The 27500-nt window shown below is 42.1% G+C and overlaps 2 protein-coding genes across 4 annotated transcripts in view; both read left to right on the plus strand.

The window, feature by feature from the left end:
- znf148 (zinc finger protein 148) overlaps positions 1-5228 on the plus strand; it is a 7065-nt gene extending 1837 nt beyond the window's left edge. Inside the window, exons 2-7 of one of the 2 annotated variants that reach the window (XM_031858226.1) lie at positions 347-750; positions 2268-2393; positions 2511-2634; positions 2795-2878; positions 2975-3093; positions 3174-5228. In XM_031858226.1, the coding sequence (XP_031714086.1) occupies positions 370-750; positions 2268-2393; positions 2511-2634; positions 2795-2878; positions 2975-3093; positions 3174-4799 (2460 nt within the window). In that variant the 5' untranslated portion in view covers positions 347-369 and the 3' untranslated portion in view covers positions 4800-5228. The remainder of the gene's footprint in view (positions 1-346; positions 751-2267; positions 2394-2510; positions 2635-2794; positions 2879-2974; positions 3094-3173) is intronic. The other variant, XM_031858227.1, reaches the window with a different exon arrangement.
- A 3168-nt stretch (positions 5229-8396) lies between these two features.
- On the plus strand, positions 8397-23727 carry slc12a8 (solute carrier family 12 member 8). Of its 2 annotated transcripts, none has more exons than XM_031858223.1 (14): positions 8397-8634; positions 9296-9436; positions 9532-9678; positions 10793-10984; positions 11093-11324; positions 16709-16822; positions 17045-17132; positions 17647-17734; positions 18495-18641; positions 21016-21655; positions 21767-21864; positions 21962-22079; positions 22907-22967; positions 23255-23727. In XM_031858223.1, exons 2-14 carry the CDS (start codon positions 9302-9304, stop codon positions 23421-23423), a joined length of 2229 nt encoding a protein of 742 aa, XP_031714083.1. In that variant the 5' UTR covers positions 8397-8634; positions 9296-9301; the 3' UTR covers positions 23424-23727. The 2 variants fall into 2 exon arrangements, with proteins under 2 accessions (XP_031714083.1, XP_031714084.1); XM_031858224.1 differs by lacking the exon at positions 8397-8634 and adding an exon at positions 8889-9168.
- Positions 23728-27500: the final 3773 nt, after the last annotated feature.

Here is a 27500-nt window from a genome sequence, read left to right on the forward strand (position 1 = left end):
CATTGCACATTAGAATAATAAGTCACCATTGCACATTACAATAATAACCATTGCACATTACAATAATAAGAAACCATCCCTATTTTAACTAAGGAAGTCACAAGCTTCTGGGTAACTTGGAAGTGTTAGCTTACCGCCCTAGTTTGTCACTTTGCTATCTTCACATCAAGAGTCACGATGGAAATATGTTTTGGACTCAAGTTGTTTTTGTTGCTTCACTTGTGTGTGATTTCACATCCTCCTTCCTCATGACGTCCAGTAAACACAACAAACTTCCAGTGAGTATGTTTGGTGTTTAGCTTGCCACCGTTGTCCAGTCATCCGTCTATTTCTTTTTGTTTTACAGACCTAAGAACTACTCTATGTAAGATGAACACTGAGGACAAGTTGGAGGGCATGCTGCTGAAATGCAGCAGCGGAGGAATAGACGGAGGAGGGAGAGTTGGGCTCGGCAGTGGAGGAGGAGGAGGACTGGTGGTGATGACACTGGGGGAACGGTCACTGGCAAACCACCCTCTGTTGGCCGAGGATGATGATGATGATGATGATGACGACGATGACGACGAAGACGAGGACTTGACCGGGAGCTCACTGGTCACACATGACCTGGTTCCTCCAGAGCAGCTGATGATGCAGGAGGAGATGACAAAGAATGGTAGAGGAGGAGAAGAGGAGGAGGGAGGAGGCGAGGTGGGAGTGCATTTCCCCCTAAAACTCACCAATAAGTTGCCCTGCTTGCTTCATATGCCAGTGAGTTCATGCGAGTTAAGAAGTAGATCGTGCATTAATAAGATCATTTGTGTGGATACTGTACTTATGGTGTCCATGTCATTAGAGTGAGACTTATTCATGTCATGCCATGCAATGTTTGTGATGAGACACCAGTTCCCTCAACACTACCGGCATATATGCAACTTATTTAGTGCTGTACACTCATGAGCTGGTTTACAGATGCTTTGCAAAATAATGCGAAAGAAACATTTTAAGGACAGTGATATGAAGTGTATAACACAAATATTAGAAGTGGAAAGCTTGCCCCCCCCTCTCCCTCCCACACAGTACATCACTGAAAATATCCTCCTTAAACATGAAGGATATTATGTTGTTGAGAGGGATCACCTCTCTCCCTTTGTGTACCTGGTTTGCACTTGGAGTAAAAAAAAAAAAAAAAAGGTCAGGAGCCTTCACAGAGATAAAGGCATTAGCTGAAATGTTTGCGCTTTTTAAATATTTTGCATTACAAAAGAATAACGAGACAGTACATGTGAATTACTGTGAGTGTAAACATCGGGGATAACCCAAACCGCTCCACAGAGTCAGGCTTAGGGCGGCGTAATTCCTGTTTATTACAACTTTGACGTTATTTACATAGTTTTGGCCATTATCTCTGTCAGTAAGAAACACATTGTACTCTTCAAATGATTTGTTGAATCCTGGAACATGGCAACATCATCGGTCACCCTCAGAGCAGAGGATGCTAGAACCACATCAGCTGTCCTCTAAAAGGTGCTAAATTGGATATTTAGAGCGTTAATATAGACATTACATTACATTACAGTCATTTAGCAGACGCTTTTATCCAAAGTGACTTACAATTCAGAGTCTATCAGATTTCTACACCGTAGGCACAGCTACGGGAGCAATTTTGGGGTTAAGTGTCTTGCTCAAGGACACATCACATCGACATGCGACTAGCGGAGCCGGGGTTCGAACCACCGACCCTCTGATTGAAAGACGGCCTTGCCACAATCGCAGCAAATATAGCAGCAAACTATGTAAACACATGAGGAGAGAATAAAGTCGCTGCTTCTCCTTGCATCATAGCTGGGCCGGCCGCATGTGCTTTTAGTTTGTTAGTGCACGTGAGCGCGCTCCACTGGTTAAGCTCACGACCGTCGCTCTGCGCTCATACGGCGGCTACAGCTGACAGCGCCATGAGGAGTGTAGCACCCAGCCTCCTGTTCCCCTTCAGGAAAACACTGTTAGCTCCGTCAGCGCTGTTGCCGTTATTTGCATTGTTAGCACCGTTAGCTGCGAGCCCCCTTGCTCAACCGTCGCCATGTTGAGAGCCGTTTAGAGGCAACAGAAATGCTCCCAATTGCGTATGTATCACCTTTAGATTGTAGAGGAGAAGAGGTCCCCTCACATTGGTTGATTTTCCTCTACTTGCCCTACTGCACCGGCCTGACCTTGATACGTTCCAGATGCGTGAGTGGGCTCTAGAGTGGGCCATGTGCCGTATTAAATGTCTTTCCTATCTTTTACAGTTGAGCATCAAGCAAGAACTGAAGCCGTCTGAGAACCCGGTCCAGATAAAGAAGGACAAAAAAGCAGTGAAGGACCTGATGCTTTGTCCCAAGAAGAAAAAGAGGAAGCAGCGTTCACCAGCAAAGGTGCAAGTTCATTTTGATCTCAGAAATCATGTTCTGATCTGCATCTGTGTGACAGTTAGTGACAACTGTAAGGATGAATCAAACACCAATATGTCTTCGTTCCCTTTGCTGGTGCAGATTCTCAACATCAATGACGATGACTCATTGGGCTTACAGAACCCCAAGTGTCACGTCTGTGTTCACTGCAATGCTGCCTTCAGAACCAACTACCATCTACAGAGGCACGTCTTCATTCACACCGGTATGTTTTGAAATGCCGTTGTATTCATTTCTTGCTTTGGAATTAGATATCATGTCTTGAAAGTGGATGAAAAGAAGGGCAATGCTAAATTTAATAGAATCATATGAAATACAGTATCTATATTGTCATTTATATGCTGGCTATGCTATTTACTTTCCAGGTGAGAAACCATTCCAGTGCAGCCAGTGTGATATGCGCTTCATTCAGAAATATCTCCTCCAGAGACATGAGAAGATCCACACTGGTGAGTGGAGAATAAATGCAAATTGGTACGCACTTTTATTTTGTTTCTATTTCACTCTAAAGTGAGTCTTTTCCTCTCTTCCTTTTTATTGTTTAGGTGAGAAGCCTTTTCGCTGTGATGAGTGTGGGATGAGGTTCATCCAGAAGTACCACATGGAGAGACACAAGAGGACTCACAGTGGAGAGAAGCCGTACCAATGTGACTACTGTCACCAGGTACGCGTGGAATACGGTGGTGAATCCGATATTAGAATACAATCTGAATTGGCGCTCATGTGTTTGTCTTCTGTCCACAGTACTTCTCCAGAACAGACCGGGTTTTAAAGCACAGGCGAATGTGTCACGAGAACAGAGAGAGAAAGACCAACAAGGCAGCGGGTAAAGTTGGGCCTTTGCGTGAAGCAGATTCTTTGGGCCTCCCGTTTCTTGCCAAAGAGTGTTCACTGCCCAAGAAAAAGCGGCAGAAGTGTGCAGACAAGAGTTCGGGAGCTTCTGATGGGCACACCGTTGTCACTGTCCTGGAGACAGAGGAGAAGGAGGAGCAGGGACAGAATAAACTTGAAGGTCTAGCTCTCTATGCCGTGTCCTCCAAAGTCAAACACGAGTACGTGATCGCAGAGTACTCCGGGGAACTTCCTGAAGAAACGGCTATTCCACACCAGGAGGGCGACGTGTCGTCAGAAGACACGACTCCTCCCAAGCTAGTCCTGAAGAAGGTCCCCAAGAGGAGTCTCAAGCAGTCCGGTGAACAAACTCTTCCCTGCCTGTCCACTCTGTCTTCCTTTGAGGAAACTACGAAGGTCACGCAGTACACCTTTGAAATCGTGGACAAGCAGGGCCTTTTAGAAGTGGAGAGCACCGCTGACCTCGAGCCAGTCGAAACTCTTCAAGGAGGACCGACGAAGCCGGCAGCTAGCAGCACAAACTACGACGACGCCATGCAGTTTCTCAAAAAGAAGCGGTACCTTCAGGCCGCGATGGCCAACAATAGTCGGGATTACGGCCTGAACGCGAGCAGCATTTCTTCTCAGCCGCCTGTCACGCCAACCGTAGTGTCGACGGTCATTGACGAGACCGTCCCCGCCACCATTCTGGAGCCGCAGCCCGTCAGCGCGGAGATTAAAGCGACGCACGACAAGAGTGTGTTGCCGGACGAGGTTCTCCAGACGCTGTTGGATCACTACTCCAACAAAGCCAACGGGCAGTCGGACATTTCTTTCAGCGTGGCCGACACCGAGGTGACGTCGAGCATATCCATAAACTCCTCCGACGTGTCGGACAGCAGCCCCGTGGAGAGTCTCGGAGCCTCCAGCGCCCAGGCTCAGCCGGCTACCGAGAAGGTCAGCCTCTTGCAAGAGTACTCCAAGTTCCTCCAGCAGGCGTTGGAGAGGACCAGCCAGAACGACAGCTACCTGACCAGCCAGAGCCTCAGCCTGGTCTCCGAAAACCCCACCTTGGCCGGACAACCTCTGTTCTCCACCGAGAAACAGTTTCCTTCCCCCAGCAGGTTCAAATCAGGGATGAGCTCTCCGCTGAGGTCCCCTTTAGAGAAACCCAACTTTGGACTGCTGGTCGGGGACTCCCAGCACTCATTTTCGTTTTCAGGTGACGAGACCACGCCTCCCTCTGCCGTGTCCCCGGCCGAGGAGGACTTCCTGGAGCAGGTCTCGCCCTCCAAAAAGACAGACTCTTCACAAGGCATCCTGCAGACGTTTCAAATAAGCTCCTTTGATCAGAACTTCAAATCTCATTTCCAGGCGTCAAGATCTGGATCCTCCTCGCTGTTTACCGTTGCCAACGGACAATTGAGTCTCCGAGGACACAGCACGGACTTCCCGGAGTTCCCCACAGTCCGAGTCACTGAGACCAGGTCTCAACTGAACTCCTCCCCGGATGTTTCATCCAGTGAAACCTTTGGCTGAAGGGGAGCGGGCGAGGAATTCATTTCTGTTAATAATTTCAGCGGCACTTTATCTCATGTTTCCTGTTTTGCCAAAAACAAGTCCCTATAGACTATGTGCTCTTTCACAAAGCATTTCGTGTGATTTCATTTAATTTTTTCGTTAATCGCATCTTCATAAAATGGAAATACTGAAAATATATATCATCATAATTAGCATTCCCCCTAAAACAAACACTTGTAGCTGTGCATGGATATATTTCTTGCCCCAGAATGTACACGTTGAGAGATTAAGCGACCAAAGGTAACGTGACGTATTCTCTCATAGCGTTGCCACACAAGTTAATGTTTTCTCAATCAGTTTGCCTGGCACAAAAATGATCAAGTCACTCTTGCTACTTAATGCAATATTTCCACTTATTGAAAGGCCCTATGTATATATGTATGTGTGTATATATATATATATATATATATATATTGAAATATTGCATTAAATATATATATATATATGCCTTTTTGTTCTTACTGTAGCTACCTCCCCTGGCTGTTTATCTGCTTATATTTAAGTCCACTCCTCTTATTCCAGCGTTGTCACTCCTGTTAAATTGTCTGCTATGATTAGATCATAACGGATTCTTCACTTTAAGTCACTTTACGGTCACCTGAGATTAGCGTGTGCACATGGTATCTGTAGGGAATGATTGTATTCCTCTCACATGGAATCTACTCTATTTTCCATGTACAGATTCGGCCTAATTGGTGTGATGGCCAAAAAAAATAATTTAATACTTCTCCAAAATTCTAAATTAATTAATTTAATGTATTCCCTTTTGTTGATGAATTTCTTGGCCCGTACTTTAGTGACTCTCCAGTGCAGCGTCGGCAGAAAATACAATTTAGGGTTTGTGTATCAAATAGCTGCATTCATGTAATGGTTGCCAAGTCATTATTTTTTCCTTCAGCAGTATAAGTGAGTTGTAATGAAATTACCTATGAGGATTGTGCTTAATTTTTGCACAATTTGCACAACCTTTCGCTACGGGGACTGTCGTGTGTACTCTCAGATTTGGGTTATTTGAGAGTTGCAGACGTCACTTGTGATGTCGCTCCAGTAGCTGCAGCTTTCTAGTACTTGTGATTGTTCTTCCTTGAAGGTTTTTTGGGGGAAACAACGATGTGATTAGACCCACTTGTATTGATTGAAACTCAAAGTTTTATTCAGGCTATATTATGAAAGACTTGGTTTTTCCACTTTAATTAGTTTTGCAAATGTGCCTTTCTTTCTTTTCTTTTTCTTTTTTTATATTCCAGGCTTTCCTTTACTCATTCCTGTTTGTGTTTCTTCTTCGTCAGTGCTCCAAGGCTACTAATTCCACTTGCACAACAACAACAAACACATAAGCTATCCATCTGTTCAGTCTGTAATATGTTGAAGTCTCGGAGCGTTATTTAATTTTGCCCTCATCGTATTTTATTATTTTTTGAATTTTGAGCAGAAACAGCACAGAGTTTAATTTCTCAAACTATTATCTGGGGTTGGAAGGAAGAAGCGTTTTTCGTTGACTGTGCCGCGTGTGAGCACAGAATCATGTTGCAGACGTTTTGATCACTAGATTAAGCCACATCTGTCCAGGCCTTGTTCAAAAAAAAAAAAAAAATGCGTACGTGTAAGGTCTCATCTGGGCTTCATCACGCTGTGGACCGTGTTCCGTGTGCACATGTATGTGTCATGTTTTAGGTGCTATCGTGTTAAACACTGTTTTTATACACGCCGTTAAATTGGGTTGGATAAACTCCCTCTTGTTACACTTCTCCGGACAATCAGGGACAGACAGCACCCACGTTAATCATCAAATGCTTTATTTTTTTCCTCCTCATCGAACATTCCCACTAGAATGTACAGACGATATCCTGCTGTAAATACGTTACATATTTTTATGTCCCGAGGAGAACTCTTGGGTCTTTTGTGTCGACAGAGAGACCGGGCTTGTGCGAGAGACGGCGGAAGGCACATGAATTAGTTTCCCAGCATTTATTACACTCAATGAATCCAGTTCACTCTCTGATGTTTGTGTATATGTATTTATATATCACCTCTGTTATCAGAAGACAATTTACACTTTTACATTTTCATTGATGACGTGAATATCGGTTATTTTATTTTTTTGTAAGTTAATGCAGTTGATTGTGCATTATGATGGGATTTACTGTATAAATCCAACACCCCAAGAAAACGTTCATTTGGTTTTAAAGTAATACTCAACCTGAAATTGATCTTTTTCATTATTATTATCAAGTATTTCACCTCAACAGCTGTGGTCGGCTTGAAGTCATGTCAGTTACGACTGTTGGGTGGAGTATAACACAACATAAGTGTTGTGGTTGAGATATTTTACCAGCTACCCGTTTGAAAGCACAGTGCAGATGAGTCCATCTGCTCGGGTAAATTGTATCCCATGAATTGTTCATTGAGACGTTTTAAATTCAATTAAGTAATTTCAAATGCAGTACTGACGGGAGAGGTTCATGAGTTGTCTCAGCAGTACTGTGGTATTCTTTCCTCTTTTTTTTTTTAATGAACTATTGTCAGTAACCTGGCCATAAGTGTCCTTGGATAAGCTCGAGAAAAATGTTTTGTGTAAAAAGATCTGAATTATTGAATTTTTTGATAAAAACTATTTTTGAAACATGTCATTTAAGGCACTGATATGTACAGTTATATATCATATGCAGTCACTATAGCTACCCTCATTTATCGCTTTAAAAGTCGTTTGTGTCAAGATCTTTCAACTGCCGACGGGAATCTCCTCCTTTTGACTTTTGGCGTTTTCATACTTTTAAAGGACGTGACGAGGAAGCCGTTCTGCTTCACTGTAAGGTTGAGCTTAAGCTTTATTTGCATGGTCTCTAACTTGTCGGGTCGAGTGAACTTGTTTTATGAATAATGTGCAGCTTTAATCGTAGCTGATTATTTTCAGTCAAGTAACCCATATTGATTAGATTTTTTGCAATATATTATGATTTGTAAACAATCTTATTAAATTGTTGTTTTGATTGTTGTGTGTCATGTTCTTATAAATAAAATAATTCACAGTATTTCACCTTGAATTGTTTTTCATATGCAGCTGCTGGTGCCATTCAGGGTGCAATTTACGGTACATTGCATTCTTACTTGTTCTGGGGCAACAGTTGAGATACAAAAGTCCAAATTGTACACGATGCTCAGCAGTTATTTTTCAATATTTTAGGTATGACGGAGAAAAGCAGCAAATCCTCACATAGAAGATGGAACTAGAGACTGGATTATAAAGTCAAATCCCCAGATATGCTGCTGGTTACATCCAAAGACATTTCTATCACTCTACTACACTTTCTAGATATATTTTCTGATGTGTTAATCCACAAATATACGTTCAGGATTTGTTGTCTGTTATTCATGATTGTAGACTTGCAGAGATAGTCAGAAAACATCCTAGGCCTACAAACAGCCTTATGGCGCAAAACAATCTTCTTTCCCAAAAGCTGGAGTCTCATAATAAATAATTCCACAAATAAAAAGACAAGAGTGGTAGGTGCATTTCTCAGCTTTAATGATTAGTCAACATATCGAAGGGCTTGCCAAAGCTAACAGGATCCTGGAGCAAAGCAGCAACACACCCTGGGAGGTCGTGTGCTACCTGCGGGCTGCGGACGTGTTCGTAGCACATGCTGTCAACCGCAGGAGGAGCCGGGAGTGATCTTCATGCTGACTGGAGTCATTTTGAGGAACAATGAACTGATTTGTCCTTTTCATAGCCGACTATTCCTCTTTATTTATTTAAATTCTCAACATGGAATGACACGGGACTCTGTGAAAGGTAGGTTTAACGCTCGCTAACTGTTGAGTTGAGCCTGCTAGGTTACTTTTTTTTGCCAATTAGTTTTGTTAATTTAGGAATGAAAAAAAATAATACAATGATAAGTAGAATTTAGTTAAGGTGCCGTTTTGCTTATTGCCTCATTTAAGAGTGAACGTCAGTAAGTCAGAGGTGTTACTGGAGCATATTTACTTTTGCCACCTGGAAACATCAAATTGAAAAGTTTGCAAACTAGTTACCAACTTTTTTTAACAGGAGAGTGACAAAACAGTTGATTTATAGCTAAATAATTATGTAAAAATCTGTACATTGTTGTTTGATGCTAATTAGTGTATGCTGCCTGTCTCGACTGATTTATTGATTGAGCTAGCAGCTATATAGTAACCTGGCTCGTTAATGACGTCTGTGCAGCTGCAGCTTTAGGAGCGCACCCTGCTGCATCCGGGTGTCCTCATGCTGCACCTGTTGCTGTTTAACCGGGATAGGCGGAACCAAAACTCTCCGTGTCAACACAAACTCATCTAATCCTGAAATGTGGTCACTTTGCTGATGATTTTCAAATCCTAAACAGAATTTCTTCATGTTGCTTTTACATTCAATGATCAACTCTGAGCAAATAGGCCCACCTGTGGAAGTGTAACACTACTGTTTACATTTGTAGGTTGTAATGGAAACCCTGCCAATTGGTTGGACTGTGCACACCTGTGACCAGAAGGGAGACGTGGCAGCACTGTTGAAGGGGAGAGTTGCTGACACCAACATGACCACACATGTCCATGATTTGTTTCATGAAGATGCACAGGTATGCTGTTTGCTCCTCAAAATGAAGGCGTGATAATGACTTGTTGGTGTCGAAATATCAGCCAGTACTTTAAACTGTTGTGTGTCTTTGATCAGGGCTTCCAGCAGTCTCGCCGGCCGTGGTGGAGGATCAAACTGTTCGTGTGGGAGCCGATGCTCTTTGGTACCTGGGATGGAGTTTTCACCACCTGCATGATCAACATCTTTGGTGTGGTGCTGTTCTTACGCACCGGTTACCTGGTGGTCAGTATGCACTCTGTTGCTTTCTCTTTCACGTGTATTAGCTTATTGTTCCTAGAGCTTTATCCAGTGATGGAGATCCTCTTGGTCATCTAATCGCTGTAAAAAATCTTTGGCCTGAGGTTCAAATGACTTTGTTTGAATACGACTTGGTCAAATGTGGGACGTTTTTGTCAAATGGAGCAACCACAGCTCCTCCGATTGTTATATTGTCTTCCCAAAGTGATTGCCCGCGCTAACGGAGATTTGTTTTTGCATTTCCTAATCAGAATTTACAATGTTCGGGTGTTGGAGGTTCCCATCGGCACACAAACTACAGTCTATGCGCACAACCCACCAACTCACCAATAAAGCAAACTCTCTATCATTGAGACCCGTGTCATTATAGTGCGGACCATGTATGAGCTGACATGGCCTATATCATTTATGATACAAGTTGAAGTGATGGGGCACTGTACACCATTTGCAAACTGGTGCTTTATATATGGATAATGTCAAACATCCATGTATGACTGGTTCTATGACTGCAAATTAATGACACGGAAATTACTTTATATTATGTTTATTTTCCCTTTTTATAGCTACATGTCTGGCCATGGCTGGTGTGCTTCACACACACAATCTCTTTCAAGTTCTGTTGAAGTGTTTAATTTTTATTTTTATCTGCAACCATCACTAAGCATGTGTCACCCTGTCAGTTGCTCCCAAACAATTTAATGGGCATGTGTCATCACGGTACACGGCTACAAAGACCCTGTGATCTTAATTGCTAAACTCGTTTGGGTATAACTTGACAGCTAAAACATAGTTTGGCATGTGGGAGACGGGGTTTCTTGAGTAAAAGTGAGAAGCATCTAATCACTTGCTTCCTTATCACTTGTTTAAAACGGTGTATGTTTTCTCTGGTTTAATGTGCCTGGTTTCACCAAATAGAATAGAATCGGATAGAATTTTGGGGATTCGAAGCAGCAAGTAAAAAAACATTAAGATTGGAGTAAAAATGTTATAATAAAATATGCTATTTACAGTTTTAGATGAGTTACATGCTGCCGATGTACACACACTTGCATAGGAGATTAAGTATTTTGTGTCATCTCGTCTCATCATCATCCTGCAGGGGAACACAGGCGTGCTGCTCGGGATGTTCCTCGTCTCCTTGGTTGTGCTGGTTGCTTTAGTGACGGTGATGTCGGGGATTGGAGTGTGCGATCACTGCGGTGTCGGCAGTGGAGGAATCTACTCCATGATCTCCATCGTCCTGGGTGGCAGGGTCGGGGGCACAGTGGGCCTGCTTTATGTGTTTGGACAGGTGAGTAACAGATCCAGACTTTCAATTAGACTTCAGTGGTTGATTCCACGCGTTGCCTTTACATTTTCTTCTGTTGTCTCCCCTCTCATGCTGCCTCCCACCTTGCAGTGCGTAGCTGGAGCCATGTACATCACAGGTTTCTCCGAGTCGGTGGCGGAGCTGCTCGGCCTGCAGAGCCAGTGGGCGGTGCGTGGCATGTCTGCAGCGGTGCTGCTGGCACTGCTTGGAATCAACCTGGCCGGTGTAAAGTGGATCGTCCGACTCCAGCTGCTGCTGCTGGCTGTGCTGGCTGTCTCCACGCTGGACTTTGTCATTGGCACCTTCACGCACCTCGATCCAGGTAGGGCTTGGGGTCATGAATATACTGTATATGAAGGGTTAGGACTGCCTTGGAGAGACTGATTTGATACTGCAGATCCACCGCCAGGAGTTGGAAGAAGTTGCAGAGAAAGGGTCACTGCTGCCTCCACAAGATGGACAAACTATATTGAGAGGATACGTTTTTGGGTTGAGAGCTGACGTAAAATATAACTGGCCGCATAGTCAGTCATTTCTGCTGCTTTGCGTGGAAACCAGGTAAACTACAAATAATAAAAATGGGAACTCTCTGGAAACGTTGCAACAATCCGCTTCAGACATTCTGTGAATGTTGGTAAAACAACGTCCCGCGAATTTCCCACGAATGATAGGATAAACAACGTCCCACGGAAATTCTTAAAACAAAGCCTGGCAATCCCATAAGCACTCTGTAAACATTAATAAAACAACTTTCCTCAAACATTCTGTGAACGTTAGAAAAACAACGTCCTGTGAAATTTCTGCTGCCTTGTGTGGAAACCAGGTGAGCTACAAAGTGTAAAGATGTGAACTCTCTGGAAATAATTTGTTTCACGGACGTTCTGTAAATGCATCGCACCGGTCCCCTCGACAAAACGCCATTGGGATTTTTACATTGCATTTTGGAATCTGTGGCAAACACAAATTTATGATGCCTACATTTATTGTTCTGCAACATAATCTTCACAAATGAACACCACTTTTAGGATTTTGAAGCGTGACTACACTAGCCAGAATTTCGAAGTATGACAGACAATCAACTTCGACACAACCCACAATTTGACTTGTCGAACACAGGTGTAACTAATAAATTGCTGCAATGCATTGCAGTAAATGCTGGACTGCAGCCCTCGTTAACATTATAATATTAGTTCCACCTGTGCTTTTCCTGCCATAACCAAATGTAAAAAGGGTAACTAACAAAGTGGATTGTTTTTTAGGAAACGATTAATGAACAAGAGGGCTTCGATGCCAGAAAGGCTATCAACATTCAGGTTAGCAAGATTTATTCAGAAAATCAAAATGACCAGATTGTTGACGGGGAAGAAAAGAAAAGCAGCATACTCGTAATTAAAATCCAACATATGAAAAAGCATATCTGAGTGAAGCATTATACTTGCTAAACCTGCGTATACCTGAGCTTCTTTTGTTCGTCGATTCCACACCATTGTTGCTGCTTGATAAAAATGAAAGGACTGAGACGGTTTGGTAACTACAGACTTGAGTGGTGAATATCTGTGACCCGATCAGGCCAGTAGATGTAGCTGTAGTACTACTTATTATTGTTAGTATTGCTCTCGCATTCTACTGAGGCTCGACCTCCACCTCTCCATGATGAGGCTGGTGTCTGACTAACAACCCTTTTGATACAAACTTTACCAATTTTTGTTAGTTTCTTTTTTCTTTGCCCTCGTGGTTAGGTTGGGTAGAAACTTCTGTAAAATGCTGTTTTCTCATGGCTTAAGCCAAGTCTGAGACTGGCAGTGTGTTTACTGAGAAGATTTTTTTTTTTCATTTTGTGGTGAGGAATTGTTGCCGTTTTTGAGTAGATTGTATTCTTTTGCTGGCAGTCAGGAAGTCCTTTCCCACATTTCCTGTTCTCACTGATTGTCCACGTCCTGTCTAGTGGGAGGAGAAAAGTGTTCCAGTCTTTATGTGAACAGGACATAAAAGGGACAAAATACCTTACATCTTGCATAAACAGAAAAAAAACATTTAACATGTACACTATAAGAAATGCATATTCAGTAGATCACATAGTCTAATGCCCTATTTTTTGCTTTTTCCCAGCAAACCAGCAGGAACTCATAGTGCCTGTGTCCAGCTGTGGCTAGTTTTTTGCAAGATTAAGCTTTACAACTTCTCCCACCCCAGTGTCAAAAAACCCAAAACCGACTCTAATTCCACCTTGCCCTAACCTGTACTTGTCCACCACTCCCAACCTTCTTCATATTACAGTAGGCAGAGGCCACTTTGCAGGTCTGAAGAATTGTTGGAGAACCACCCATAATGGCTACTCCAGCTTTTTCCAATTAGGAGCTTCTGTGTGTGTTGTGGTGGTGACCTCATGGTTGGCGGAGGACCAGCAGGTCCACTAGCTTGTTGAAACAGCCCAGATTAGCCTGCACCGAGTGAACACCGAGGCACATCCTGAAGGAAAGGAGCCACCGGCAAAAAGAATGTGGACAAAGTTTGATATCACATCCCCTATGTACACTTTCGGAAACTAATTATGTCAGGTCAGCCAAGTGACATAGCCTACTATATGGAAGCTATAATGGGATATTGGCTTGCTGTCGGTTTGCTTGGTGTCTAATAGAAAACAGGACATTGAACTGTCAGTATTCATGATCTGAAATGGCAAAATTTTGAGTTAATGATTTGTCAATTGATAGATTAATGGTTTCAAGTGTTTTTCACGCCAAAAGGCCATACATGCTGCTTGTCTCTGTTTTATATATATTCATTGTAAACTGAAAAACTTTGGGTGTTGGGGTTGAGTCTGACAAAGATGAGATGTTTGAAGAGCTCATCTTGAGCATTTCTTTTACAGTTTTATTATAAACTACACAAAAATCAAGAAAATAATTGTTAGTTGCATTCCTAGTCTAATTCATTTTGTATTTATTGCAAAAATCGATATGTGTTTTATTATAATAATAATAATAATTATTTGTTTTATTATGCTAGGTTTCAGTGATTAGATTCTCCTGATCTTGATGTAGTTTCACTGGCGTTTGAACCCCAACAACAAAGATATTTGAAGGGTAAGACTGAATTACTGGGGTTTTTGGATCTACAGTTAAAATCCAAAAAGCTTTGGAATTTGTGATCTATTTATCTAGTTGACCTCTGCCTTATTCTGTCAAAACACACTCTCAGCCACTATCTTAATGTCTACAATGCGCTGCTGACGACTCTATGTCAGCATTAAGAGTTGAAGGATTTAGGGTGTTTTTACATGTGTAGATGAACTCTCACCTGTAGACGCACTTAGCTGTCCCCAGCCTTAAGGATCTGTCAAGTGACTGATTGTGACGTGTCCTTCCTGCAGTACTGTGAAAAGTATCATTTCAAATCTGCGAAGCTGCAACATGTAAGACAGCTCAGAATGGTGCTTTATCTTCCCTGGTGGGAGGACTTCATGTCTTTGTGTGGTAAATTATTTAGTTTGGTCAGTCACACTGCCAGCATATTGTCTCTTCAGCCAAACAATTCAACCGCAAAGACTTCTGGTTGTGGTGCACAGATAAAAAACAATCTGACACTCCTACACAATCCCTTTAATATAAGCCTATTCCCCACAGAACAGGACGCCATAATCTGCTGCTTGGGTCTGGGGTTTAGGGTGTTAACCAGACTCACCCACATTTTTGGAAAATGACAAAAAGGGAAGGCCGGAACTGAGATCTGAGGCCTGCTGCTCCAGAGACCGCTACATCATCTCTTCCTGTGATCCACACTATAATATATAGTTCTCAATCATCCCAGTTGGACCTTCCCCACCTCTGTAACATCACAGCCTGCCCTGTTCTCCGTGCACTGCAGTTCATACTGGTTAGTGTGGGAGAGTAAGAGGTCAGTCAGACTGGGGGAGAGGCCTGAGACCCTCATGTAATCTGACTACACATTCCAGTCTGCATCAGAGGAATGCTGAGTTCATAAAGGAACGCCACTCTGCCGATAAACTTGTTCTTCAGACAATACAACACTGTAATATGAATGCTTTGACACATCTTTATCTAAAATATTGTTTGCTCTGTAGGCCTTGTTTTACATAGTAAGGTCTACCCACTTCACTTTACAGTTGATTTCAACAAGTCATATGATATGAGATATCATATTAAGACCCATCCATCGTATAACTAACCACTGTAGCTTGATGATAGCTGGTTTTTACTCAACGAGATTGAGTTTACAACCATGCTTGCATGAGTCAGGCTGCACAGCAGTGCTTTGAGCTTCATGTTAACATCTGCGCGCTAACGTGCCCACAATTACACTTTTAACATGCCGATGTTCAGCACTGTACAAAGTTTGTATTGTAACTTGCATACAAATAAAAATGTTCGTGGCTCGCTGTCCAAAATACAGTCCGCTGTGTGCACTTGTACTTGAAAGAAAATTGGGCTTATCAGCAAATTTTAGCCTCGGGGCTCCCAATCAAGTAAATCTGACCATTCCTTTTTATATAGGAGCGTGGTATGATGAATGTGAATATGCAATTCCACCAGAGTATGGAAAACTTGCACAAAAGTTTTCACAGTTCTTGAGATCAAATACTCGGGCAGTGTATCCAAGTAGTGTTCACAGAAAAAGTTTTCAAACGACCTGAATTGAGCACAGAGAGTGAGGCATGGTTGGATGCTGGAGGGCATGTTTTAATATGGGTGGGGAGCCCATGGTGCAGACATGGACACTGACTGCCCTGGTTCTGTTATATTCTGATTGTTTGGACAGACTGCGGTCTCGCAGGGTCACAAAGTGAACGAAAGTTTGGGCACTTAATCCAATCTGATGTCAGTTTTTTCAGCCTCCCTAAGTTCCCATCCTGGAGAACATACTTTGGAGTAACTTGTCAATCCAGCCTTCATGGTTTGGGCTTTTGTCAAAAACAAAAGGAGAGAGAAAAAAAAATAAAAAATCGTATCCTCACTCACTCTCTTTTCTCTCACACTGTCTCCCTCTCTCGCTCACTCTCATTCCTTGCTCAAACTTGGAAGCTACCGAGCTTCTGAAAAGGGTGGTGACTTCCTTTTGGATAAACATGTCATTAATCTGAGAGAACACATTCTTTCCCATCGCAAGATAACCAAGGGGGGGGAAATGTCCGTTGTTGTAGCATAGGCCTGTCCTTCAGACTGTGTTGTTTAAATAGCCCTTTACCAATGCAGAACAATCTCTCCCCCTGCACGTTCAACAACCGGACCTAGACTGAACTTGCTATCATGACGTTACGCTGCAGTCTCCTACTTTTTATTTAGGTCATTTTTTTTGGCCACCAGCATCCTTTAGCCATGTACCCTGTATTGTTGTGTTTTTTTTTTTTTTTGGAAGAATGAAAACCTCTATAACTGATGCAATGTTTCAAACCTATAGTATAGGTGTCTGGTACTGGAGGTACAGTATTTCCACGGAAAAAAGTCCCCTGGTGCAGACTTGATGTGTTTACATATCCAGTCAGTCTCAACATCTCCAGGAAATGTGGTGCAAAAACTCAGCAAGCGGCCTGCAGTCGAGCATTATAGCCTTTTGGAGTAGAAGTTGATTTTATAAACGAAGCAAAACTTATGACAGATTTACTCAGTGAAATAATGCCGGTAATCCTGGCATAAGGTTCAGAACTAATGTGCTTGGTGTTGTTGTTGTCGTCGTCTCCTCTCTCAGAAAATGGCTTCATTGGTTATTCAGCCGGCCTGCTCAGCAGCAACACAATGCCAGATTACACCCTGGGAGAAACCTTCTTCACGGTCTTTGGGGTCTTCTTCCCAGCTGCTACAGGTGAGGTGGCCCCCGTCGTCTCTTTTTGGATCTAATGTTGTGTGGAAAAAACACAACTAACACTCTCTGTTTGCATGGCACATGTGCAGTAAGAATTAAGAGCACCTTATCTGCCCTTTTGTGTGTGTGTGTGTGTGTGTGCGTGTGCGTGTGCGTGTGTGTGTGTGTGTGCACGCGCGCGTGTGTGTGTGCGTGTGTGTGTGTGTGTGTGTGTGTGTGTAGGGGTTATGGCAGGCTTCAACATGAGCTCAGACCTTCAGCGGCCTGAACACAACATCCCTGTGGGAACGCTGGCAGCTGTCTTCACCTCGTATGACGATATCCCAGCAAACACACACACTCAACAATATTGTAAAATGAGAAAACGCCACATGGTAAAACTACACAATACAATACACGGGACAACAACTACAGTAAAAGTACAATAAAGACAACACACACGGAAATACTATAAGATCATACAGACTGAGCACACTTGTAAAATTAGGTTGTTGTACCAACATGTCAAAAATGTAATTCTTACAAAGTTCTGTCTGTCATGCTACAAAGATAGTTTTCACATATAATTATTTGGGGTCTCTCCCTCAAGGTATGAATCATCCAAAATAGTACTTTCCAACTTTGATTTTACTTTTGTGGTTCTCTCAGATCATTTTGTGGTATCTTCTACCAAAAGGGCAACCTTTTCCACCTTCATTGGAGAAAACAAACATTCCCTGCATCAGACACTCACTTGTAGAACTATGGTGACACATTCCCCTATTAATAATGATAAAGCAGCAGTTGGTAATAATCCCTTGTGGTGTGCTGTTGGTGACCCACAGGTGGTTCCTGTATCTGGTCTTTGTCTTCCTTCTGGGGGCCATCTGCACCAGAGAAGCTCTGCGCTATGACTTCTTGATAGCAGAAAAGGTAAACTCCCGTCTGTCTCTGTTTCCATCCTGCCCTGTTAGAGCGGCCCTCTCAACAGAAAGGGTTGAGGTGAGGGGATTCCCCATCATGGCTCACTTTGTTGATGTGGTGTGGTTAGTTCAGGTTCTGACTGCCTGTTTGTTTCAGTCTTGAGATGTAGGAACCATTGCTGATTTTTTTTTTTTTGATTTTTTTAATATAAATGAAAGTAGAAATATTCCTAAATTAGATCATTCTCAGGTTCAAGTATATGAAAACTACTGTGTCTGTCCTATTACCCAGCTCATGGTCTTCAGCATGTAATTGCACTTTCACAGACACGTGTGTCCCATGTCAGAAAAATACTAACTCGCAGTCCACTTAACCTTCATTTGATGTATACTTTTCCATAATATTGCTTCAAAGCGTTATTCAAAACGAAGTGTATCTCACAATTCATATTTGTGTGCAGCTCCACAGCACTCCAGTCTGTGGTGGTTAACGGTCAGACCTGTTGTCACTACTGTATATGACATTGTGTACTAGAGTGTACAAATACTCTAGTATTACTGCCAAACTCGCGCTCATATTAATATATTTGATTTTGCTTTAACCAATCATCGACTCTTTTCAAAACAGTCCTTGACTTCCATCAGTGGTTAGTTCCCATTGTTTTTATAAGGTGCTGGCTGCAGCGGAACTGAACTGGGTGTAGCTGTTGTGTGCGCTCAACCACACCCCATCCTCTTCCACCCTGTGTTTGTTTTCCCTCTTCCTCCAGGTCTCCTTGGTGGGCTTCCTCTTTCTGCTGGGCCTCTACATCTCCTCCCTGGCTTCCTGCATGGGCGGCCTGTACGGAGCACCCAGGATCCTCCAGTGCATCGCCCAGGAGAGGGTCATTCCCGCGCTGGCCTTCCTGGGAAGAGGGGTGGGTGGACGGAGCCATCAAGGGAGGGATGTCTGCACATTAACAGTATACTGAAAAATATGAGCTAGATTCACAGAGTATGTGGTGAGGGTGTGTGTTTATGCACCAGAATGCAGAATGGTCATTTGCTCTCAACCCAAATGAAATAATACCTTCCTATGATGGTAAACATTATAAGCTCTTCATGTGATGGCAGTAAAGACATGATCCAAATAAGTAGGTCCTAGAAGCATGCTGTAAAACCTATGAAAGCAATATCATCAAAGTTATTCAGTTTATGAATATTAATTTGACCAAACAAACGCTATCGGTGCACTTACTGGCTTTTTTAGAGTTTTCAACTGTATTTTGCTGAACTTGGATGCTTAACTTTTAATCCATCACGGATGAGAAGTTCTTAAAAGTACTTTGGATTATATCATAAATGGCTTCTGAGCTGTCGACAACTGTCTCCATGACAACTGAGCAACATCTGCTTCTGTTGATCGAGACTGTCGAACCATTGTGAACCCGTCAAAAGCTCAGTGAAACGCTAGTACTTTGAGTTAGAGTTAAAATTATAACACCAAGTCATACACATTAGTAAATGCTGACTTCATTTACATAAATGTACTTTTTTTTTTTTTTACACGTATGTACTTTTATACATAAAAACGGCAGCCATGAAATTATTTGACAAAGAAAAAAACAATACAATTAGCCAGTAACTAAACAACTTTTAGGTAAATATTGACATAAGTCATGTGAAGTTTGTAATAGTAATATTGTCTCTGATTACCTACAGTAATTTGTATTCTGACCTAATATTTTGTGGTGGAATGTAACTAAGTACATTTACTCAAGTACTCTACATGGGTACAAATTTGAGATACTCGACAGTACTTGAGTATTTTATTCTCATGCCACTTTATACCTCTACTCTACTACAATTCTGATGGAAATATTGTACTTTTTACTCTACTACAATTATTTGACAGTTTTAGCTACTAAAATTTGATATATTTTCTTTTTTTTACACACAAAACATATAAAAATGTATTTTAATAATCATTGAATACTTTTTCACACAAAAACACCACAACATTTGATGGTTCCAGCTTGTGAGGACGTTTGTACTATTAGTTGGACCAAACAAGCATTGTGAAAGTATCACTTTGGGCCCTTGGTAATTGTGATAGGCATTCATCACTATTTTCTGAATTTTCACAAACAGTGAATCAATGAAGTGATCAAGAAAATAACCAGCAGAGTAATCTATATTGGAAATACTCATTAGTACTGTAGAAAATAGTTCAAAATTAGCTTCACCTCAACAAAATGTAAATCAGAATCAAAAAACATGATTTTACATTAATGCATGAGTAATAATATTTTATCTGCAGCAATTCGTTTTAATACATGAATTACATCTGATTGCACTTACATACTCGTACATTTTCAATGCAGGACTTTTGCTTGTACTGGAGTATTTTAACAGTGCAGTATTAGTACTTAACTTAAGTAATGGATCTGACCGCTAATACGTGTGTGTAGTCTGGATGCACATGGCGGTGGGTGGACTCGACAGGAAACAGTGACACGACTGCCTAACTATAGAGTGCAGACTTCACTTCACAGACAGACTGCATTACAGCAAAGAGTTACGACTCACTGCTGCTACACAACTGCACACACGCACACAAACAGTCACGTCGACGTCCTGACCCCGTCCACCCCAGCAGCAGTGTCTGACCTCTCTCAGCGGGCTGGAATGAGGCCCTAGACATCTTGGCCCAAATCAAAGCTTCAGAACAAACGCAGGAAGGGCGACGGGCAGGGCCCACCTCCGCTGTGTGCTCTGGAGGCCCGCCAGGCACACAGCAGTGCTCCTTAAACTGTGTGACAGGACCTGGGCAGTGAAAGCAAGCTGGTTAGCAAACCACATGTTAACATAATTGCTAACTTTCTCCTGGTTTGGTTTTTATACTGCACGAATATAACTTTAAGTTTAGTTTTATTTCATCATTCCCCGCCGATGGCTGTTTCTCCTTCGTGTCCATACGTGACAGTTTTTATTTGGGTAAAAGGTTGCAAAGCTACAGTCTCTCAATCAGGACAATGGGACAGTCTTCTTTGTCCCAGCCTCGCTGTGTTGACTTTATGCATTTTTTACATAGTATCACCGTCATGTGTAACCTATGTATCTGCGAAACATCAACTTGTCATGAGTTAATTAAAAACAGGTCTGATTTCAGCTTTGTGACGATGTATTTTCCCGATGGTTAATTAGTTACGTTTATGATCATATCGGATGAAATTAAAAATCACCAGTTTTGGATATTTAGGTTTTTTATAAGACAGCGATATTGTGACACTATCTCTCCCTCTTTAACAGACAGGCCCAAACAAGACTCCAGTGGCAGCTATCTTTCTGACCAGCCTGCTTACCATGGCCTTCATCTTCATCGGTCAGGTCAATGTGCTGGCCCCCATCGTCACCATAAACTTCCTGCTCACCTATAGCTTCATCGACTACTCCTTCTTCAGTGTGGCCATGACCCTCCAGCTGCAGGCTAAAGAGAAGAGGGAGACCCTCGTCCTGGTCAAAAGAAACCAGCGTGGGTCATCCAGGCAGAGCTCTAGGCCTCTGATTGAGGCCAGTCCTCCGAGCTATGGGAGTGGAGGCGAGAGCCCGCAGGGTAAAGGCACTCTGTTGGAGTTCACCAAGGACATGGACCAGATCTTTCCCCCTGTGTCAAATGTTGACGCAGGGGCTGAGAAGACCTCCTACATACAAGAGCTGAGCAGTCAGTACGAGGGCACAAAGGCCAATGTCACTACTAAGCAGAAGCTGATGGACAGCTTTGGTTTGGACCTGAACAGCAATATGTTCTCAGGAGAGAAAGGAGTGGAAGCTGAGGTGCAGTGTGGAGACACGGAGCCCACGGTTGGAGAAGAACCACAAGTCGAATGCTGTTCAAAAATAAACCAGGCTGAGCAAGATTCATCTGCTGACCCTCACAATCACAGCGCAGGTGATCAGCTCCAACCATCCAACACTAGACGAGAGTAGATGGGAGAAGAGATCAACTTAGTTGTACCCGTTTGTTTTTTTTGTAACCTGACCCTTTAATTGGCTCCCTCAGGTGTTGGAGGTAAAGTCGAGCACCAGAGCTTTGAGATCAAACCCATGCAGGATTCATTGCATGCAAAGCTCTGCAACCACTGGGCCGCTCTTATCGGGGTAGGCTGCACATTTCATGCTCTACATTGTTTTTGTTCTAATAATTTGATTTCAGATAATATTTACATAATTGAATGATTATGTTTGTTTCTTTCAGGCATTGAGCTCCATTGTGATTATGTTTGTTATTCAGTGGGCTTATGCCTTAGCAAACATAGTCTTTGCCTTGCTGCTCTTCTTCTACATCGGGAAAACAAGTCCTGGACTACCGATAGGTGATTTCCATCAGTTCATTTCCTGTTCAGACGCTCTTAGCTTGGCTCCATGTTGATGTCCTGTCAGGGTGACTAAATGTCTTGACTTGGATGGCACAGTCCCACATAAAAATAATTTGCATTACAAATGAAAAATCCAAGTTGTTGGAATGATGTTATTAACATAACATGGGACAGAGTGAGTTGTTTGTGTTTCACATGTACCACCTGCACCTCTGCAGCATTTTTCAGTGTGGAATGCCAAAGGAGGGAAACATGTTCTTTATGCCTGGTGTTATTTTTGTAGCAGGATTACAAGGTAATTCCATAAACGTGTTTAATGTTAGGCCTTTTATAACGGGAGTGGTCCGCAAGTAATTCCTTTTATGTGAGCTAAATCTTGACTCCTTCCTGCATTTATTTTGTGTTATTAGATCATTTATATCACCCCATTATGTCCAACTAAAGACCTCTGGATTGCAGTTTACCCCCTTTTATGCGTTTAGATTAGGTCACTGGCACATTTGTGGGACTTTCACTTGTGGTCTTTTTGCCTGGCAGGCTGGCAGCTGTTGTGGATTAGGATAGCTAGATGGGATACCCAGCACCTGTTCATTAAACTCCCCACAGTACAGCGTGCCTCAGCTGTCTGATTTACATTTCAGAGCACAATATCTGCAAGTGTTGAACACTTGTCCCACAGGTGGTTGATGCGATGCTGTGAGTTTCTCCCCGCTCTGTTGCTGCACTTCTGTGCGCTGTTGCAACTTCATATATTGACGGAATTTCTTTTATTTGTGGTGTTCTGCAGCTAGTAATGAATGTTGCGTTTTTTGTTTTATTTGCAGGTATTGCAGCTCGATTCAGCTTTTTCACATGGCTCAAATCAACATTGAATAGCATTTGCAGGTATTGTGTTTGTTATGGTACAGAATGATCAATCGGCAATCAGTTTATAGGAATAAGTGACGGATGAATAATACATTTAAATGTCAATCATCATAGAAACTTTTTTGCTAAATTACCTATCCAGACCATTGATAAAACAGACTGGATCTATAGTAAAATGTCATACTTGTCATTATCTATTCATTCTAGTATTACATAGAATGTAAGATAAGATTTTCAGTTAGTAATTTCCCATGTCACACTGTCCCCTGAAACCCATTTCTCTGTACGATTTCTTCGTCTTTCAGGAGGAACGGATATCCTCGGGACGAGATCGTAGTCACCCCCTCTCTGTCCGGGGTCGGGCTGAAAACCAAGCAGCTCACAGAGGAAAATGCTGACTTTGCCTCTCGTCACCGCCATCACCAATCCTCTTTCATCAGGGTCAACAAGATGGTGCAACCACCACTCCACTGACTGAGCACTAGTATACTGCCTCTGCATCAAGCTGTCAGCCTGAAACCACATGTCCTGCCTCAAACCCTGTGGGCCTCATTCTGCACACACATACTATGGCTCAGATCATCTTCTTTTCAGAAAATTATGATATGTCTAAATATACTTTATGGCTTTAACTTTTGAAGTATCACAATCTTTGTTTAAAAAATCTTGTCAGATTACTGTACCTCTGGGTCACTTCCAGGACGTCCAGACATCATGCTGCTCATATGGCTTCAATATCTTGTGTACATGTGGCACAAAGGTTTCATTAAAATGTCAGTTCACCTCTGCGTGTCTACGGATCATTGAAATGAATCCCAGGTTATTAGTTTACTTTTTGTAGTTGTTAGTCACACGTGTCCTTGCAGACCTACAATAGGTTAGAAATGACAAAATTATCATATTTATTGGCGGCATCTAATTCAAAGACAGTGAGAATAACTCGGAAGAAAATGTACACATCACTTATTTAAAAATGTTTTACAGGAAAACAAAAAGGTCTGTAGGTAAAAGCAAAGCAACAAATAAAGCAGCAAAAATGTACAAATAAACAGACCAACAGTCAGACCAATCTGAAATGTAAATGTTTGTCTAAATGTTTAAATGCTGGACCACAGTACCAAAGATGCAAAAGGTGCCGTATTTAAAGATGCAAGCTTAAATCTGAACTAAAAATATTAATGTTTGAATCCATCATTCAACATTGACATTTTCTCCATGAATGAGAACCACTTGAGTCCCTCCAGTTATTAAAAATCACAGCATCCTGTTGGCACAGTGCTTGTTAGGAATATATTTGATGGAGTATGAGGAAGAGCGTCTGATCGGCTAATAGCTCTGTTGTAACGGAAGGAAAAACAAGTCATTTGCAGAATAGACTGTATGTTACATAAGGTCATCTTGAGTGACGTGTTTGTGTTGCACGGTTTGGAAGAGTCACTGTTCTAGGAGCTCAACAAGCAAAGCTGTGAAAACCACTTCCTCTCAGCATTTTGTTATCAGCTCTGCAACCTGCAAACAGGCATATCTGTAGGCCCAAAGATACTAGTACCTTGTTTCCTCGTCAACTGCTCTCTAGATTACTCACTTACCATCCAGAGCAGACAAACCTTTAAATGGATTGGCTGAAGAATGGGACCGCACACACGGGTTACACTTTAATATGAGTTTTAGATTAAGGGTGATGGCTGGAAATGTGGAAATACTCTTTTGGGTTAGGCCTGAACAACAACACTTATTTGTGCTTTTTGTCATGAAGGTAAGAAAGCAACAGCAAATGTTCTGCTGAAAACACTCAACACACGTGTGGTCTTAACATTGCAGGCAACTGGAGTTCACACAAGCGAAATATAGTGGGATTCGTACTCCAGTAACGTAAATGCACTTATTGTACTTCTATCATTATTGGCTTTTGCACTGATTGCATCACTCTATTGTAACATTGTCGATATTCTCCATTATAACAGACCACCATAATGAAGGGCTGATGTGCTACTCTTGCAAGTCACTGAGATGGGTCGAAAGGATACATTATTTACACTATTTATTATTGATGGTACTATTTTGCCTTGAAAGTCTAAAATACTGCGGAATCAAATGTCATCCATCACTGACCTTGTCGCCTTTTCAAACCCTTTCCCACCAGGTAAACAAATGGTTATTTATTTGAAATTAGTTAAAAATACTTATATCTTATTTTAATGGCTCGAAAATGTATTAATAGGGTTTCAATAATAGGACATGTCATAATGAAGAGGTAGTGTCATAATTATTATATAACTTGACCTGAGATGATGTTGATATGATTTTTAATTGTATAATGTTTAATGGCAATGACTGATGAGTTGCTCTCATCATCCAGAGCAGATTAGTGACGCGCTATGTTGTTTGATTTGTCTCAACACTTTAAGTCCCTCGGGCTGAAGTGGAACATTCCGACAACACCTGAAGGCAGCAAAAGCAGCCCCTGGGTTGAATTGTCTATGGGTTAAATAAAGCCACTATTTTGTGATGGTGTGTGAGCGTGCGTGTGTGTGTGTGTGTGTGTGTGTGTGTGCAGGAGGAGGAGCCCGCGCTCCTTCGCCGTGATAATAGGCTGCTGCCTCGGCTCTGTTATCTTCCGTTCCCCGCCGTCCGAGCAGCGGATCTCCTCCGGACCTGCACCAGGATTTATCTAATTCTTATGAAACTTCGCTACTAGCCGGAGCGCTCCTCCCATGGTGTCCCCGGGAGACTCCCCCGGCCTGTACTCGACTTTACGGAAACTATCGGCGACCGTGTGGGGGTCTTGGAAATCATGGAAACGTGGTTTTTGAATCAGGTCCTCTGTGTGTGTCTGTCGGTCCTCCTGCTGGGTCTGCCGGGGCCCCTCGGGGCAGGTACCCCCACCATCAACAGCACGGATCCGGTAACAGCAGGATTGTATTATTCGACCGCCACAGATGAACTCGGTAACATGGGAAGCAGTGAAACGTCAACTTCACACTCCAGCGAGAGTTTATCCCCATCACAGAGGAACATCCTGCTCACACACGCCGCTGAGACACACACTGCTGCTGCTGCTGTTGCAGGACATTTGGGTAAGATCCCTCTCACTGTGGCCTCTATAACGACAAGTGCAACTGTTCAGACTAACAGTTCAGTTTGCTGAGTTTACCCACTTTATTGCACTTGATCATTTATTTAACCTGCGAAGTAAAGACTCCAAATGTCTGTTTTCATTGTAACCACAATAACATACGCTTCATTTGGAGAAGTGCCTACAATAGAAATTCCACAGCAAAGCTCATTTATAATATAACAATATGTAATATATAAATAATTTGTTTTGGATAGTTATAATATCTTAATGAAAAAGCCAACTTGCATGTTGCCACACAATGCATGACAAAATAAGTTTCATGCATTTCTCTTTTTGGTTAGTTTGTGTCAGTATAGAGCTGAAACCAACAATTATTGTCATTAAATGTTTTTGTTTATTATTTTCTCCATTGATTGAGTCATGTGAGAAATGTCCATCACAAGTTCCTAAAGCCTAAGTTGACGTATTTAAACTGCTTCATTTGTTTGACCAACACTTCAAAAAGTACTCAAGATAAAAAACACAAGATATTTACAAGTGAGAAGCTGGACCCAGAGCGTTATTTAGCATTTCTGCTTAAATAAATGAATTAAACAACCAATCACTGAATGCAAATCAATTTTATATCGCTGATCAATTCCTCGACTAATTGTTTAATTTCTACTTCAATATAAAGAGTGTTTTTAAAACTCATACTGTATGTTTATATGTGTGGAGCCCACTCATAGACAGTTATAAGATATAAATCCTACCACCACTTTAAACCGACAGACCTTTCTCATGAACGAAGCCCGACAGAAGACTTGGAATAATAGTTTGCATGTTAACTTGGTCCATAAATGTGGTTCACCAGTTTATCTTGATCCATTCACTTGATTTGATTAAGCCAATGAACACTCAGAGACTCTCTCCTGAATGTATAACTCTTATCATGAGCCATCAAATCTGATCAGCGTCTACTCTTCCTTTGCTAGTTTCCTGTTAGACTTGAGGTGTTGCTGTTACTGCACAAAAAAAAGACCTGACATGTCTTCACCGGCTCATACAGGTGTTGATAAGGTGTATGGACCGCTGTATACATTGCTCAAGAGCATCCTGTCACATGTGACCCCTGAAGAGCTGAATCCAGGTCCCCCATACGCCCTGTAGCTTCAGGAGATCATGTCTCAGAACAGAGATGTAGTTAACAATTTCTAAGATACAGCGCTGCAAAATATAAATGAATGAATAATACAAACCCCAGCCAATAGGAAGAAAGAGAGATTTAAGCCCCGAGGCTACGAATTAAGATTTTTTTTTATAGTTTTACCCTTCAAATCTGCACAACTACCTCTTTATAACCTTAATATAGTTGCAATGCAACTGCACTGGTCTTATTATTAACATGCTACTATTACTAACTACTACTACTACTATCAACACTACTAATGCCACAGTTTTCCAATTGATCACAATACAGTGTACCATACGCT

Source organism: Anarrhichthys ocellatus, unplaced genomic scaffold, assembly GCF_004355925.1.
Source record: "Anarrhichthys ocellatus isolate YVR2014 unplaced genomic scaffold, GSC_Weel_1.0 scaffold20, whole genome shotgun sequence".
Taxonomy (NCBI): domain Eukaryota; kingdom Metazoa; phylum Chordata; class Actinopteri; order Perciformes; family Anarhichadidae; genus Anarrhichthys; species Anarrhichthys ocellatus.